General features: G+C 36.8%; 2 protein-coding genes across 3 annotated transcripts; both read right to left on the bottom strand.

The window, feature by feature from the left end:
- Positions 1 to 523: 523 nt before the first annotated feature.
- Positions 524 to 6,837, bottom strand: LOC122645050 (DNA repair protein RAD5B). The gene is made up of 18 exons (XM_043838426.1): positions 5,812 to 6,837; positions 5,500 to 5,633; positions 5,215 to 5,350; positions 5,056 to 5,109; positions 4,635 to 4,760; positions 4,371 to 4,522; positions 4,170 to 4,254; positions 3,837 to 4,043; positions 3,609 to 3,752; positions 3,348 to 3,500; positions 3,037 to 3,104; positions 2,688 to 2,810; positions 2,493 to 2,592; positions 2,148 to 2,260; positions 1,477 to 2,050; positions 1,008 to 1,079; positions 794 to 892; positions 524 to 709 (listed from the first exon to the last, which is right to left on the bottom strand). The coding sequence occupies exons 1-18, from the start codon at positions 6,835 to 6,837 to the stop codon at positions 587 to 589; spliced, it is 3,489 nt and encodes a 1,162-aa protein (XP_043694361.1). The 3' UTR covers positions 524 to 586.
- A 6,935-nt stretch (positions 6,838 to 13,772) lies between these two features.
- Positions 13,773 to 16,343, bottom strand: LOC122660065 (DNA-directed RNA polymerase III subunit RPC4-like). Of its 2 annotated transcripts, none has more exons than XM_043855239.1 (10): positions 16,164 to 16,343; positions 16,018 to 16,076; positions 15,869 to 15,923; positions 15,699 to 15,738; positions 15,078 to 15,173; positions 14,938 to 14,990; positions 14,785 to 14,845; positions 14,538 to 14,629; positions 14,216 to 14,452; positions 13,773 to 14,058 (listed from the first exon to the last, which is right to left on the bottom strand). In XM_043855239.1, exons 1-10 carry the CDS (start codon positions 16,206 to 16,208, stop codon positions 13,906 to 13,908), a joined length of 891 nt encoding a protein of 296 aa, XP_043711174.1. In that variant the 5' UTR covers positions 16,209 to 16,343; the 3' UTR covers positions 13,773 to 13,905. The 2 variants fall into 2 exon arrangements, with proteins under 2 accessions (XP_043711174.1, XP_043711183.1); XM_043855248.1 differs by having other exon boundaries at positions 13,777 to 14,058; positions 15,699 to 15,733; positions 16,164 to 16,212.
- Positions 16,344 to 17,349: the final 1,006 nt, after the last annotated feature.

Raw genomic sequence — 17,349 nt, 5'->3', positions numbered from 1 at the left:
TATTTGACTATTGACAACACAGAGACAGCCCAATCTGCAAATAAACCCTTGCCCCCTTGCCCCCTTGCCCCCCCCCCCCCCCTCCCCCCTCCCCCCCTCCCCGTATTTAGACCGTTGGACCTAGTCTTCTTATTCTCACCCTTTGTGTCGTTTGAGTGACATCATCATGATCAAATAAACGTTTTCTTCTCGTCGTCCTCAATGGATTGGAAGTAATTCAGGGTTTGGAAACAAACCAACCAATCAGGGAAAATGGGAAAATGCTTGCATTTTCTTAAACCATTCATGGCTTCAAGCCTTTTCCTCATCTTGCCAATGGTAGGTAGTAGTAGTAGTAGTAGTAGTTGTTCACCTTTAGAGAATTGGGCTTACTGGGCAAAAGTGCTATCAAACTGATCTTCTAGATTGAAGACATTTTGTTTACGCAGTAAGGATGAAGAAGCTTTGATGGCTTTTTGTTATATTTATAGGCTATTAAGTATAATCTAAGCAGCAAAACATTTCCATATCCATATACACATCTATGCTTGCTTTCTCAAAACAAAACAAAATAAGATAGAAATATAGACAATCTTCTGAGTTCTTTCTATCTGAAAAGCATTTTCAGATCCTCAAGCCTGCTGGATTGTTCTTCCACATCAGTGAGAGCTCCTGCTATCATCCGTTGCTTCCTTGCTTGGACCTCTTGCATCCGCTCCTCCACTGTATCCTGCAACATACATCCTTTTCTAACTCAAAACTCACTTCTCTTCATGGAGACTATTGGAGGTTCAAGTTTAGTTAGAAACCTTACCTTAACAATGAATCTTTTCACACAAACACTTCGTTTTTGCCCAATCCGATGAATTCTCATTATGGCTTGCTCCTCTGCTGCAGGATTCCACCATGGATCCTACTCATTTCAAAGACATCGATCAGAGGAATGAATTTTTTTTTTCTTTCTTTTTCAAAATTTAAAATTATCTTCATATCTAGGACTGCAGAAGAAAGAGATGATGGAAATTCACCATTATGAAAACATTAGATGCTGCAGTCAAATTTAAACCTACACCCCCAGCTTTCAATGACATCAACAACACCTGAAAATGAAAGAAAATAGACCAATTGTAAATCCACAAAACGTAGAAAGAAGTGCGAATGAGCTCAACAAGAGTCAAGACTCAAGATCAAGACTCGCCATGAAGGTCAGCACTTCAGCTTACTTGCATTCCAGAACATTTGAGTGGTGGATATATACAAACCAGTAGACATGTAGATGAAAAATACATATTTTCAATTCTGTGATGGCCTCAGGTACAACGAGTTGAAATATGAACAATTAAACATTATTAATTTGTACTGAAGCCTGTGCAGATTCAGAGGAAGTATGTCTATCTACTAAGATAGCCAGCCACATGGGTGTTGAATTAAGGATAACCAATGGTTGAAACAATCAACACTTTGGAAAACTAAAAGGGAAAAGTTAAAGATTTTTACCATTTTCTCTTTGGTCTCACTAAACTCCTTTAAGATCCTCTCCCTTTGCTTCTGATCCACTTTTCCATCAAACCTTAAGAACTTAATTCCTTTCTTCTCCAGAGGGTTCTGTAACAGATCAAAAAATGAAGTCCACTGGCTAAAGATAATGCTCTTTTCACCGGAACTGGATAAAAGCTCCAGGCAATCAAGGAGCTTCAAAACCTTGCATGATTCTTTCCAGTTCTCAATATCAATCCAGAATTGATTGTCCAATGGGCATGTTATGAGGTCATCGTTCTTCAACGGCGTCCTACAAATTGGGCAATGACCTCCTTCTGGGGTTGGCCAGCTCTTGAGCAAACACTCCCTACACATCCGGTGTGCACATGGAGTGAGTACATGATCATCTGGAAACTCTAAGCAGATTGGGCACTCAGTGTCTTTGCCCTGACGGATATCCTCCACGACCTCTTCAACATAAGCTCGAGTTGGGACTATCTGATTCAGGTTGGATCGATTAGAGTTGCCTTCAAGGAACCGCCTTGCAAGTTTGTCCAACTCTACATACCGTTCGGTTTTGGTATCACATCGGCTGAAATTGTCACAACAAAAAGGATCAATAGAGGGAAAAGGCCAAATGATTGATTATGAGAAACACATATTTCGAAAGGTTTTAAGCTTTGAATCACCTCATGACAAGAAATGGGTGGTTGCAACACTGCCTCAATCGGAGTAGAAGCTCAAGAATATTTGCATAATTGTGGAGCACCTTGCCTTGTGCCACTAACTTGTCAAACTGGACCTGATTCCACCATCCAACAACCCACCATACATAATAAACTTCCAATAGTAAGAAACTCAACAAATTGACCCAACTATAAAGTTGAGTAATTAAGAAACAACCACAAAATGTGGCATGCTTATCTTTCTTCCAATATCTGATGAGATTGCCCTACCAATTTCCATTAATAATGTTTATGTAGAAGATATAAACAGATGGTAAATACCACATTGCACTTCCATTGCAAATTTACCTTTGATCTCCTGAAGAGGGCATCATAGAAATCCCGTTCAACATCAGATTGTACACACTCAATGGTTTTGATCTCAACAGGGGGGAGAACCAGTATGGGCCTGAATCATATATATTTATGTCAAACACAATTTGACAAAGGAAAAGTGAATTCCATTCCAATGTTTTGGTGAGAAGCAAAAATGAACTAACCCACCTTCCATCTTTGTCTTTTGATTCCTTTGTTCTCCTTAGCATTAATGGCCTAAGAATAGCCTTAATCAATCTCAAACCTCTTTCATCGCCATTTTCATAAGGCCTTTGAATGAATTTATTCCACCTAATAAATAGGTAATATAATGAAATAAGAACAAAAACAAAAACAAAAAACCTGAAGCTGGAACAGCAAGTTACAACAGTCATTGAGGTACTAACATCAACAACTTCCAAACACCCCCCAAAAAATCACAGAAGTTGCACTATTGATCAATTTTCTGAAAATATATATTTTTCAAGTACTCTGGGTGGAGTGCACCTGTTACTCTATCAGGATTTCTAATACATACCATGCCCAGTTGCACCATGGCTCAACATGCAAGAAACACAAAAGGCTGTAGAGGTCTTCCAAACGGTTCTGCAGCCATCAATAAGAAGTTTCTGTAAGTAATAAGAGAAATAACTAATCCATGAATTCATGAACTATGTTGTTGACTAACAATCCTGAAACATTTACATCATTAATCTTTCTAAACAATGCTAATAAAAAAATTTTAAATTAAAAGAACCAATTTCATCCCACATGTAAATTGTAAAATATTCATTCCTAACCAACTTAGAATCAAGTAAAGGATAATACAACAAATGAAATAACACTAACCTGGAGAGGAGTTCCTGTAAGACACCACCTGCAATGTGAGGATAATGCAAAGGCTGCCTGAGCACCAATGGTCCTTGATGATTTAATTGTGTGTGCTTCATCAAGCACCACCCTGAACCACTCTACTCTGTGGAGAATGCTTAATTCTGGATTCTGTAATCAGACCAACGAAATATGTTATAATGAATAAAAGAATCCCATAGAAGAATAAAGACAAGGCGGGGAGGGAGAGTAAATAAGAACACAGATTGCATTTCTTACTTGTTTGTATGCGGTACTTAAGACTCCGTATGTTGTCAAGACCACGTCAGGTTCTGAAAACACTCTGGGGTTAATGCTCTTGTCACCACCATAGTGTACAACAACTGAAATACTGCCTGGCCTAGAATGGGCTTCAAGCTCATCCTGGAACATCATTCATATGATAAGAAACCATCCATAAAAGAAAAGACTAACAAATGTTAAAAGAAAACATGAAGTAAAGCTCACCCTCCACTGGCTTAACAGTGCCATAGGGCAGACAATGAGAGTGCCCCCTTTTACTATTGTTTTGGCCTTCTTTTGAGAGATCTTCATTTCATCATCTACACAATATGTGATGGGCTTTTGATTGCTGGGGACACCCTTGCCTCGCATTGCAAGTATAAGAGCGATTGTCATCACAGTCTTCCCAAGCCCCATTGCATCTGCTAAAATCTATAAAAAAAGATACACTCCTTGTGACAAACAAATTCCACACTAGAAATATTAACAAGTATATTATACATTTCTTTCAGGCAAGGATCCACACTGAGATGGCCTAAGGGTTCAAAAGGAACTCACTCCTCCTCTAGCCATCTGAGTAGCACTAGGGAATTGAGTAGTTGCTTCCCCTGAGAAGATGTTCATATAGATTGAAGGAGCTCTCCTGATCAACAGCATATTTGATCAATACCAGCTATACTACCTTCATAAAAAAACACATGTCTATAGACTGCAAATTAAATGATGGTTCTCTTTTCTTTTTTTTTTTAAATTGCATACCAGTCACTGATACGATAAGCTGACCAGCATGGATGTAGTGTTTTTGCTGCCTCCTCGACGTCTAAGCCCTTCTCCAATCCAGACATCCAATAGAGAGCTTGTTTCTGGTATGGCTTTAAATTACAATTGAGTGTGGCTGGAGGCTCCATCTCCTGAATAATTTTGGAAAAGAGAGGTTCATTGTTAGAAGAAATGAATTATGAACAGAGGTTTATAATTAAAATAAACAAAATTTAACAATTATAAATAATTATATTGTGGTACCTCCAAGTTGTATACATCTGCTGTACCAACAAGCTTGTTCAGTGCTGACTCTGAAATAGCTTGTTCATCATTGTTTGGTTCACCAACCTTTTGGCTGCCCTTTCTTCTTGTGAGATCTGAATCCCCCTATTTTTTACCGGAAGACATCATTAGGATTTCAGACTAAAAAACAGAGCATCAATACAAGCTTTTCAAAGATTTGATCATATGCAAGTGAGTTTACATGCAAAAGTAAAGCATGTCCTTTTACAATGTGGATTCTAAAGTTATCATGTAAGTAGAGTTTAAAAATCAAAGCAAAAAAGTGAGCAGTGACAATTACTGGCCTTACACAAATACAAACAGAAGAAACAAACTTATGTCACTACAGATACGAGAAGTATGAGTTGGTAAGGGTAAGAGATATTTCAGCCCCACGTACTTTCAGGTTTAACTTGCGTTTTCGAGTATCAAGCTCCTCTGGAGTAAATTCTGCCTGGTTTAAGTGCATCATATACAAAATATGAGTTCTGAGACATGGGAAATGGAATAAAGTACCGTTAAAATTCTCAAGGGAAGAGAGAGAGAGAGAGATGCAGACCTTCTGAAATGGTTTGATATTCAACAGTTTGAACAAACTTGGGAGAGGCTGAGAAGTCGAATATTGCATAGAGGGTTCAACTAAATTCCGCGAAGAAGGATCCCCCTGGCCAAAAATTGAATGATGCACATAAAAACTGCAAAAACAGAAGAAACAGATACAGTTTGGTATTTAGTCAGAAGTGTCCATTCTAATAGAATCAAATCAGATAATAGCTAAATATGTGGCAAGAGGATATGAAAATGAGAAGAATATGAGAACTTGTATCTGCTAGTGAACAATTACCTCAAGTATAATGGAATTTCTTGCATCAGCGTAAGGACCGAAGGTGTGCCTACAAAACGACCACGGTACTTCACCTTGGAAGAACTAACAAGAGGGAGGATGCATTTTGCCCAATCCATCGCCAGCCTCCCAATCTGAAGTAATTCACACATATAATTTGTCAGTAGTGAAATATACTAGAAAAATACAAAACATAACATCAATCTGCCAAAGTTCTTAGGATATTCTAGCAGGTATGAAATGAGCATGCATAATGATTAAAAAACAAGTAAAATAAAAAGGAAAACCAGGAAAACATAATCAGTGACAAACCTCCCCTGAACGTTTGGTTGAGAAGCGAACAATATCTGAAAATCTCTTAGGGAGGGCAAAATGGACGATCTCATTGAACTCTAGCCTCTTCCTTTTGCACGTAGAAACCCCCGTGACAGAAGTCCTCCCCACTAGAAACCAGTCTGGTTCTTCTGGGAACTCACCATCCTCTACATCTGTGCTCAAAAGAGTGCTTTCTTGCTCGACACGAGAAGGAACCCTTTGATTAGGTTGATAACGAAGAAGGGTGTTAGCCGTCTGTCGTTTAATCGCCAGACCTTGGTCTGAACTTGCTGGTTTTTCCTTTACTTGTACCTTCTCCAAAACATTTATAGGGTTCTTCTCAGAACCCTTATCGAGTTCTTCCTCTTTCACTTCGATCTTCGCCTTTAATCCGTTCATAGAATCCTTCTCAAAATACATACTGGGTTCTTCGATCTTCCTTATTCTGGTGTTTGTTTCCAGAACGTTTACGGGATTCGTTTTAGAACCCACATCGATTTGCTCCTCCTTTACTCTGATCATCCTCTTCAACTCATTAACAAAGTTCTTCTCAGAACCCATCGGAGGGTCTTCTTCTGTCTTTACTTCAACCGTTGGCACCTGCACTTTAATGGGTTGAGCTCCGTTGGAACTTACACAACCCACATCGATTTGCTCCTCCTTTACTCTGATCTTCGTCTCCAGTTCGTTGGCAGGGTTCTTCTCAAAGCCCATTGCGTGCTCTTCCATCTTCACTTCAGCTTTTGGCTCCAGCACTTTAATTGGGTCAGCTCCGGCAGAATATTCAGGCGTCTTTTCCATTATCTGGGTAGAAATCCGAGCTCCCGTGCTTGTAATCGTTCGCTTCACATCCATCGGTGGGTTTAGAAACCCGGGGATATCAAGCATGAGGCTTATAGCGGCATCTGGTCTGTTTCCGCAGAGTGAAAATGCTCGGAGGATCTCCGATTCTGGCACTTCCGCTCCCAGAACCGAGCGGATCATCTTGACCTTCTCTTCTTCGTCTAGGATTATCGTCGCCATAGCGTTAAAAGGGTGAGTATCGGCTGCGAAGTGAGAATTCGGAGACGGATGTGATTGAGATTTGATAGGGAAGAGCGAAGAATATAAGAGAGAGGAAATCAATTTTTGCAGAAACAGAGTGAGAGAAACGAACACGAGCTCAGAAATAAAAAAGGTTTCGCATTAATACTTTTCAGAAAATTGAAAAAGTGTGTGAATTATGGCGCGAAAAAGGAGAGGCTGTTGGTCTGTGTTTTTCAATTTCCCGGGTGCTTTTAAGTTTCGGGGGAAGTTTTTCACAGTAAGAATTGACATTGGAGGGAACTACATTTTGTCGCGGTAACTTTTATTACTGTACAACTTTGGATTTGGATCAACTCTCTGACCAAAAAATAAATAATTTTAACTCTTTCACTAATACCCATTTCTTAAAATCACATAATGTTGACAGAATTTTTTAAAGGAATTGGGTGGACCAGCCAATCCGGATTGGTCTGTTAACCCGTCCATCTAATACTGCTTCGGATCAACCAGAATTGGGATTGACCTCAACTGATTTCGATCTAGATTGATCAATCCAATTATGATTCTTGAAATGCTAGCTCTCTATTCTAATTTTGTTTCTCTCTTTTACTGCTTGCAAATTTAGCTGAAGGGTTTATTACCAACAAAAATACAAAAAAACAAAAAAAAACTGAAGGGGATTGGAATCGATTAACGTATTATGACTATGATGTAAACGGATCGGATACGGATCAAATGCGGATACTCCCTATGTGATGAATATCCCTAAATGGATACGATTGCGGATCAAATTCGGATTTTCGATTATGTGTTTACATCTCTGATTGTGTCACCCAGACCTTCCTCCCTCCAACGAATTCGATTCACTCTCAATCCATGGTTTAGTCTCATAAGTCTCATTTCCTAATTCTTAAGAACTTGTTGAATCTTCAAAAACCCTCAATATCATTAGTTGGATATCTATTTGAATCGGATAATTTTGTTTCCGGATTATTCAAATAAAAATTTGAATATCCCTAAATGAATATGGATGCGAATCGAATTTTAATTTTCGATTACCCATTTATATCCCTAATTATGATTATATATTTACATTACATAAACTTATCGGGTCGTAAGTCTCGCCCAGCCAACTTGAACCCAAGGTGGAGAATTTTTCTGCTTAGGGCTGACCTTATGGCACAAAATAAAAAAACAAAGACAATATACGTACATAATAGGCGTAAGGGTGTCAATTGGCTCACTTTCAGTTTTTTTATCCAGTTTTGATTCGGTTCAAGATACAACATGTGGATACCGAAATTGACACAGTTCTGGTTCCAATTTTGATTTGGTTGTGACCCGATTTGTACTCAGTGTGGGTCCTATTTTAAGTGTGGGTAAACTTTTTATATTTTTACAACAAAAAACCCTTTGGTTTTTAGAGCCTTAATCTAGTAAACTTTTTCCAAACATTAAAACGGCATAAAATTTATCATAGATTTCAGGTTTTGAAACCAAAACCTAATCGATTTAATTTGATTCAGCTTGATTGGGTTTTAAACAGTCGATTTCAGCTCTACAATATTGGGATCCAACTGGTAAATAATGGGAACGTGATCATCTTATCCGTTCAAACTCTAGGGAATAGTAGTCTGTAGTCTTTAGGGTATGTGGTCAAGGAACCTAGAGTGGCCTTACCCAAAGGTACACTACCCATTTACAGTCCTATGTATCTACTATGATCAGATGATCGTTATCGCCTCCAATTCGCTGCTCCTTTCAGTTCCTCCAATTCTTCATATGGGGGCAAAAATGACCACCCTACCCCCTACCCGAAAACACTACCCAAGGTGGGGTCCACTCCCCCCTATTAGAGGAATTGAAGGTGACAATTATTCATGATCAAATGGGTCTTAGGAATATTTTCATTCTATAATCTTTATTTTCTTTAGAAGATCATGGCATGTTTTTTTTTTTTTTTTTTTTTTTTCCTGGGTGCAAAACAGTCTATTTATTCATGTGTGATCAACGCAAGATATCTGAATTACATAAATCAAATAATCAAAGAGTGGAAGAATGTCATTGAGTCTTACAGGTTAAGGACCTAGCTTTTAGAGCTAAAGAGTTAGTTAGTTAATCTCCCTAGGAATACAAGAGAAAGAGACTGATTCCAACTAATCATGGCATGCATTCACTTCATTTTAGACTTTAGATAAGAGTTGAATAGCTTTAGTCGGATCTTTATCTGCTCTATTTCTTGGGCAGTTCCTCTAATAGAAGGGGTGGAAATGACCACCCTACCCTTGTCCGGGTGTGATTCACCCCCCTCTATTATAGAAACTTGAGAAAATAAAATGGATAGAAAATAAAGAGTCGTTATCATCTACGGTTCCCTGATCGATGCGGTTCCCTAGTTCCTCTCACAAGAGGGGGGTGAGATCCACCTGGAGCTCTGACTGAACAGTCCACCCAAGTGGGGTCCACCTTCCTCTTGTGAGAGGAACTAGAAAATCGTACCGATCAAAAAACCGTACACAAAAAATTCAAAAATGAAACAGATAAAGATACAGCTTTAGTCCCACATCGGGAAGCGATGTTAGTCGACAAAGATACGACTCTATAAAAAAAGGGCAATATCTGTTCATTTATATGTGCACGATAACATCATGGTCAATTCTAAGGTTTTCATAACAAATATTTTATTCCGCATTAGAAGGGTTTTTTAACCAATTCAACCCGGTTCGAACTGATACGAAACAAAATTTTATTAAAATGGATATTTTACAATAGATTGTATTCTTGTATACTCCCAAATCCCAATGTTTTTTCCATTTATTAATAAAGAATATTCTTACCAAAAAAATTAATAAAGAGTATTCGTTATTTGAGTGCGATTCCAACTTTGAGCGAAATCACAACTCAAGATTCTTTTTGACTATAATGCATTTTTCTGTCCTATATCATTATTTATTGACTTGTAAATATTGTAAATACATTGTTAACGTTACAATTTAGTGATTGGTTGATTTTCAAACCAATTTTGATATAGCCATTTCTCAATATAATGTTACTAAAATATTCAATTACTGCCTTTATTTAAGGCAAAAGGTTTTGTTTCACACAACTGTTGGATGGAGGATGAGGTTCTACGGTGCACCCCTTCTTCTCCATCCAATGGTTGTGTACATGATTGTGCAATATGCACGATCATGAACAAAATCTCTCCTTAAAATCAATTTCAAGGGGTTAGTGCAGCTGGCTTGGAGGGGACATGAGACTTCGCCTCAGAAAGCGAGGTCTCGTGATCAAACTTTCACCGCTGCATAATTTCTTTGGGCCACCCGCCTGAGGCTCACTAGGGTCCAGAAGCTCCCAGTTCATGCGTGGCGCAGGGGTCATGTATGAACCCAGGGGGGGATTTAGTCGGCCTAAAGTCGGATACCCTTCCTGTCACCAACAAAAAAAATTAAAAAAATCTCCCCCTAAATGCAAAGAAGCAAGAGAAAGAGCTATTTTTTTTGCCGTTGTACTTTTGAAAATGGATGTTTAAATGTCCCTCAAAAGTAAATATTGCCGTTGTAGTTTTGAAAATTGATGTTTAAATGTCCCTTAAAAGTAAATAAATATATCCGAAACATATAAAATACAGTGAATCCTGTTGTGGAACAAGCGATTATTGCGAAAATTGGTGAATACAACCAACTATCATTAAGAATTTCGTCTTTAGACAAAAAACAAGCAAGAGGCGGAATACCACAAAGAGAAAGTGTACCTAATAAAAAAACAATTTTTGTAATTGGCACATATTTTGTTAAACCGCCCATAAAAACCATGTTCTGTCTAACTTAGATCACTTGCACATTATAATGAGTGAAAAAATTATTCAAGGGCATCTTTCCTGATAATGTATGTATGGTGTCGTAAATATTTCTAGTCATTTTTTGTTGTTTGCTCTTCATGTGATATGATCAAATGATCCAATCATTAGTCAAAAGCCTCAAAACAAGGGGAAAACAATTATTAAGAAAACAAAATACACGGAGGAAGGAAAATGGTGGACCAAGAAGCTCACCTTTACTAAATGTAGAGGTTCCCTCATGCTAGGGTAAAAAATAAGTTATATCATATTTATTACTAATAAAGCTCCGTTGATAACTCTTGTATAAGAGCATTAGAAAGTTTCATCTATTACTAGATGTGATCTCTCTTGGATGAGGACTTAACTCGCAAAAAAGCCCTCTATATGATTAAGGCTGTGTTTGGTATGTATTCTAGGTCGATTTTGTATTATCATATGATAAAAATAATTATTTTTATGATCTAAGAATGCAAAATTGACCTAGAATACATACCAAACATAATTTAAGAATAAAAAATAGACCATCAAATTTGACATGTGATTTGTCCAAAAATCATCATTGTAAAAACAATTGCTAGCATTGTTGGTTGCAAGGGTGTCAATTTCCAATCAAATCGGTTAACAAGTCAGTTCAACTTGAACCAAGCCCTCATAGATTTGGTTTCAAATTGGGATTTATGAAACCAATAAAAAGTAAAACCAAACCAGCTGATCGACTCGATCAACAGAACTGAAATAATCCTAAAACCATTATTTTTCATTATTCTTTTTTATATGAAAACGAAATCAAACCGGTAATACCTTGATAACAGCCCGATAAGAACTTGTTAAGCCAACTTAATCAAAGAATGAACCAGACCAAATAGAATACAAACCTAGACTTTGGTTCAACGATTTTGTAGCCCAAACATCCTCACCAAAACTTGCCCAAAACCAAACCAAACCAACCAATTGGCACCACTAGTTGGTTGGTACCTTGTAAGTAAGTACGGTCCTAGGATTGCACTTCTCATTTTTCCTTATGTATTTATTATTTTACTATGGAGAAGGTTTTCCTTTACCCACGGTGAAGGTAACCGAGGGATTCAGATGGTATTGAGCATAGTTAGTAAGTTAAGGAACGGCAATAATACGGGAACGGATACGTACGACCATCAAACGGACTATACGGCAATAATGATTTTCAAAAAATCCGACATAATAATATCATACGTTAATAATATGGTATGTATTTAATACGTATATAATACAGTTGCTATGTAAAAATCCGAGAACAAAAATACGGACATATATTCACTATGCAATAGACATGTACACCTAATAAACACAATAATAGCATTTACTGATGTGCTTAAATATATAGTTTGATTGGTTAACAAGCCTAGATTCATTACATTCTTTATTGTAGGGATTAGAATGACCAATCAAAAGGGTTGATTGAAATGAATATTGCTTATAAAGAGTCTTTTTAACTTTTATATACCAAACAAGAATTAAGATAACATGACTTCTCTTCATTTATAAAATCTTGCCGTATCTGGAACAAGATAAACGTCTCTCCCGCAACAGTCTCTCCTCCCCCCCCCCCCTCTTATATTTTTCTCTAGTTTCAGATTCTATTTTCAATTTCTAATTTTAGGTTTCGGTTCTGCTGCTAAATTGAGTTTTGTTATTAAATATTAACTAAATCTAAATTTATTTCATGCTTCATGGGTTTTGGACTTTAATAAATCCTAAAGTTTGTCTCTTTGACCGTCAAAAACAGAAAGAATGGATGGTTCTGAATCTATAGTGATGGAGTTTTTTGCTAAGAAAAGCTTTGAGTTCTCACAGATTGTATATGTTTTGTTTGGTTGGGTTTCTTAAAAAAAATCGAACGAGTTGCCTTGTGTTGTTGTTGGGCTTCAATTTCTACGCCCTCCTTGCGATTCTCCTCCATAGAATGAAGGGGAAAAGGTTTTTGAAAAATACCTTAAGAATTATCGCTTTAAGTGCACCGCTGCAATCGTCGGCTTGACGAACGCAAAAACCACCGCTACAATCGCCGACAGAGCACAAGAAGAGGAAGAAGAGACAGAGAAGAATGGAGAAGGGGAACCAGCCGCTAGGGGTTTGGTAGATTTTAGGTTTTTTTAAATTTAACGGTTAGTATTAGAAATTGGTTTAACGGTTAAGATAGATTTAAAAAATATATATATATGTAAACGAATTATATGCGTTTCATTCAAGTATCATGCGACGACCCTTAAAATGCGCATATTTTACTGATTCTAAAATATTATACGTAATACGGAGCTTTATTCATTCATACATTTGGATACGTATATAATACACATATACACGTATTTACTAATTATGATATTGAGAGGGTATCTGGGCAATTAGGGGGCATTATCGACTCCAAACTATAGGGGACATACATTAATGACCCTATATGGGTGTACTTTTCCTACACAATGGGGTGCAAGAAAGCTTTCTCCTTTACAGCACAACGCGGTGCATAACTTAATGTGAGAAAATGTACAACGTATGCTGGGCAATTTGTGAGCCCAACGTATAATTGGGAACTTGTAGTATTCGTGAGCAATGCAACCTACAATTAAGCACTAAAGGAGTTGTAACCTCTGCCATATATGATGTATATTTTGTTTATAAGAAGCAAAGAGTGGTAGACTATTACATTGAAACACTTAAAGGTCATGAGCAGTCATCTTGTGTACCCATATATACATTATATGTGCATTCATTCGTTGTACAAAAATCAAACAAATAATACTACCTCTGAAAGCCTAACCCATCAAATGATTTTTCATTAAATTATGTAGAGAGTTAATGTGTTGTACAACAATTAGAGGATTGGCTTTTATGGTGCTACCGATATTTTTTTTCTCATTCTGGTATTATACTATACCAACTTTAGAAGTATTCTCCAATACCAAAGTATCAAAAATCTGTGTTCATGGAGCAAAGAAAAAATGATTCCAATAGAATTTTCTGACTGTAGTTCCTGATCTTATACAGTGCGAGTCTATGAGGTCCACAACCAACAAATTACCTTTGTAATTTAATATGATTTAGAAACTCTATACATTTTCTCAGAAATTTTTTTAAAGTAAAATCCTACTCTTTTGCACTGATTTTACTTTAGGTTTTCCTATTATACTTAGTTATACCTGAAAATGAACAGAATTGAGGAGGGGGGGGGGGGGATAAATGAGTGAATACTACTCAATGTCAGCAATCCTACTCAGGAGGGAATCGACATTTGGGGTAACGATGGCGCGCTTGTCAGGCAACCCGAGGATGCAACAATGTTTCTCTTCAATATTGACTGCCACAACATCCTGAGCAAATGCACAATCTGAACCTGGGGAAACCTATACAACCACCAAGAAATTAGGCATACCACAACAAAGCTTGTATATCATAAATTACAAATAAAGAATTAAAACTTTTGAAGAGTGCTTAATTTGGACAAAAAATAAGAGATGCAAAAGTGTATCCCCAAGAAAAATAATTGTGGTATATACTCACATCATAGAGGGTATCTCCAAGCTTCAGCTTGACTGCCCCACTTTTATACACTAGCATTTTACCCATTAGACCAGCCGGTAACTGTTCCAAGCTGCAGCCTTTATCTGAATAACCCACATTACTGGATGGTCCAGCACTTCCAGTTATCTGATTGCTCTCAGCAGTTGCTGAGCGCTTTGCTAAAGGCAAAGATTTAGGCAATTGAAGAAATATCATTTTTGGTTCTTCTTGTTCTTCCTGTCAAGAACACACGTAGTTGTTAAGAGCATTTGTGTTCAACATGGTATGTATTATTTTATCTGGAATTTATCAAACTACCAACCATTAGCCCAAGCTCTATAGCTGAATTTGTAGAAAATTCATTCTGGGTAATGTTCGTAGAAGCCTCTCCGAATTCCTCTTCATCAAGAAACACTGGAAACAAATGAAGTCATATGCAATTCTACAGTAAGAGACATAAGCTCCCTTTTGCATAATGAACATGCCATGTAATTTTTTCTAATGGGTGCAATGTGTTACTAAAACTTCTAAAGTAATCCATTTCTTTCAAGATACACCTTGAAACATACCTGGGTTTCCTGAGTATGGTCTCCTCAGAGGAAGGGTGAGAGGATAGTAAGAACAATAATTCTGCAATGTCAGGGTGGAAAGGGAAGTAGACGAAGAATTAGGATGGATTCGATGTATGAAATATTGTGGTTATTAGTCAAAATTTAACTTACCCAAGGTTCTATGTATTCTTTCTCCAACATGTGGCTCGACATGTTAGCACCATCTGCAGAAACAAAATGGTAAGGGTTGCATTCATTTGAATGACTGGGTTGGACAGTTGGATTTCAAGATGGAAAAGGAAGGACCGAGCCTTGAGATCTGCTAGCACTTGCACCTCTAGGAGGGCCATATGACCTCATGAAATTTGATGCTTGTCCCTGACCAAATGCAACTTGCACAGGTGCCGCTGCAAATTCAAAAACAAAAAACGGTTAATATAACAATTGATGAATCGAAATGAAAACATTTGGTGCAAGCAGACTAATTTTTCGATTAAAACAGTGAACTTCAAGAAATTAGTCTGCTTGCACCAATGCTTCTATTGTAAACCTAAAATGGAACATAGATTCGAGACTACAACATATTTTTTTCCTGGTGTGTAAACCCAATTTTCAGCTTAGTACCTAAAATTTGGAACTAGAATTAGCATTACCATAATCCAGTAGAGTGCTCCCCCCCACCCCTTCTTTTTGGGTACTACCTTAGAGTGGTGAAGTGGTGATTTCATATTAATGGAGTGATGACAAAGACAATTGGGGAGTGAATTGTATAGTGTTGTTTATCAATCAAGCCACAAACTGAAACAAATATTGAATGTCCTGATGCACACCAATTGGATAGAAGTAAGGCAGAACAAAAAGACTGTAACTAGAAATTAGAAATTGTAATCTTGTTGGAAGTAATATAAAATGTAAAAGATAGTTATACTTACATTTCTTTTCAATTTTAGGCCTTCCCCTACCAGAACTTTCCTATAGAAGCAGATCATCAATTCAAATCAAGAAGAAGAGTAAGGAACAAAGGGCTCCTCAGAGAAAGTATCTGCAGGGCTGTCATGATATAGTAATTATAATAGAGTGAATCTAAGGAAAAAGGAAATACATTGATTCGCTGCAGCAATTCCCTGGTCTTGGCATCTTCATTCTCAATCACTTCACTACAAAAAAATCAAGGATGAACAACGAGGTTTATAAGATGTCCAATAAACTCCAGCAATTATATATAGGCACAGTGGAAGAAAATAATGTTACTTCTTGACTTCAACAGGTTTGGATTCTCGACGAGGAGGAACTTTTGGTTTAAATTTCACCTGCAGAAGCTCAATGAAAAAACAGAATGAAGTGGAGCTTTTCATTTTAAACCATAATTGAATGAAACAAAAGTATAAAAGTCGAACCTTCCTAGGAGCAGCAGATGGATTGCTTGTTGGATCTGGATCCATTTTTGTACCCCTTTTGATAGATTTTCTTGGTTGAATAAAAAGCTAGTTCTGGAGGGTGCAGAACATTTAGTACAAAATAATTTTATTAGCTTAAGGCCCAGTCAATGACAGCAAGAATATTATCATATAATCAAATGAAGTTGGCACCATAATGGTTTTAGGATCCTTCGCGTAAAATGCAAAATTCCGATTTGCGATTTAGTGGTTCTTAGAATCGCAAAACACATTTTGATCAAACCAAATTGTGCCTTACCAATACAATATCTTGAAAAATTAATGAGAAACATTATGTGTAGCTGGAGAGAACAAATGGCTTGATGAGTGTGATTATAATTCTAATAGCTAAATTGTATCACATCTACAATTCATCTTATCGTTGTTCATTAATCATCCATACTGCTAATGTAATAAGAAGGATCCATAGTGTTATATTAGACCAAAACTAGAGATGCTAAACGATCATAACCATACAATCAATAGTGGGCTGATTTCAAAAGGCAATAGTTAAACTTGACTGATGAACTGTGCACCCATTCATATATACCAATTCAAATATCTAAAGTTAATATATTTAAAAATTTTACACCAAATTATATTACTTATATGCTAAGAAAATAACATTTGACATTTCTTGTACTGAAATTAGATCAAAATTGTATTTTGATCTAATTTTCAAATCCCTCTCTCCAAACTGAAATTAGAATCGAATCATGAAATCTGATCAACAATGTATAACTTGAAACATAAACCTATGAAACTTGTCATTTCTTCCTATGGTCTTATGCTTGGAAAACCTACAATAACTTAACATGGTACGAAAGAAGGATAGAAGGATATGCAAAGATTCAAGAAGAAAAGTCAGGGGATTTGCTCTGCGACTACAACACAAACTTAATACATGTTTATTAAATATAGTGTTTTGATTTAATAATAGAATATTAAATTTCATAAAGCAACCTATTGCATCATTACAATGTATCCTTTGGATATTTCCATCCTATTTGACCGTTGGACTATCACATACAGATCAATATAGTCAATCAAGAATGTATACCTGCATATATTTTCATCCTATCTTAATTGCCACATAACGATCATCATAAGGCCCTAAAATTCTTAAAATAAATTTTATTATGTTTCA

Source organism: Telopea speciosissima, chromosome 1, assembly GCF_018873765.1.
Source record: "Telopea speciosissima isolate NSW1024214 ecotype Mountain lineage chromosome 1, Tspe_v1, whole genome shotgun sequence".
Classification (NCBI taxonomy): domain Eukaryota; kingdom Viridiplantae; phylum Streptophyta; class Magnoliopsida; order Proteales; family Proteaceae; genus Telopea; species Telopea speciosissima.
This window is presented reverse-complemented; position numbering and strand designations above follow the sequence as displayed.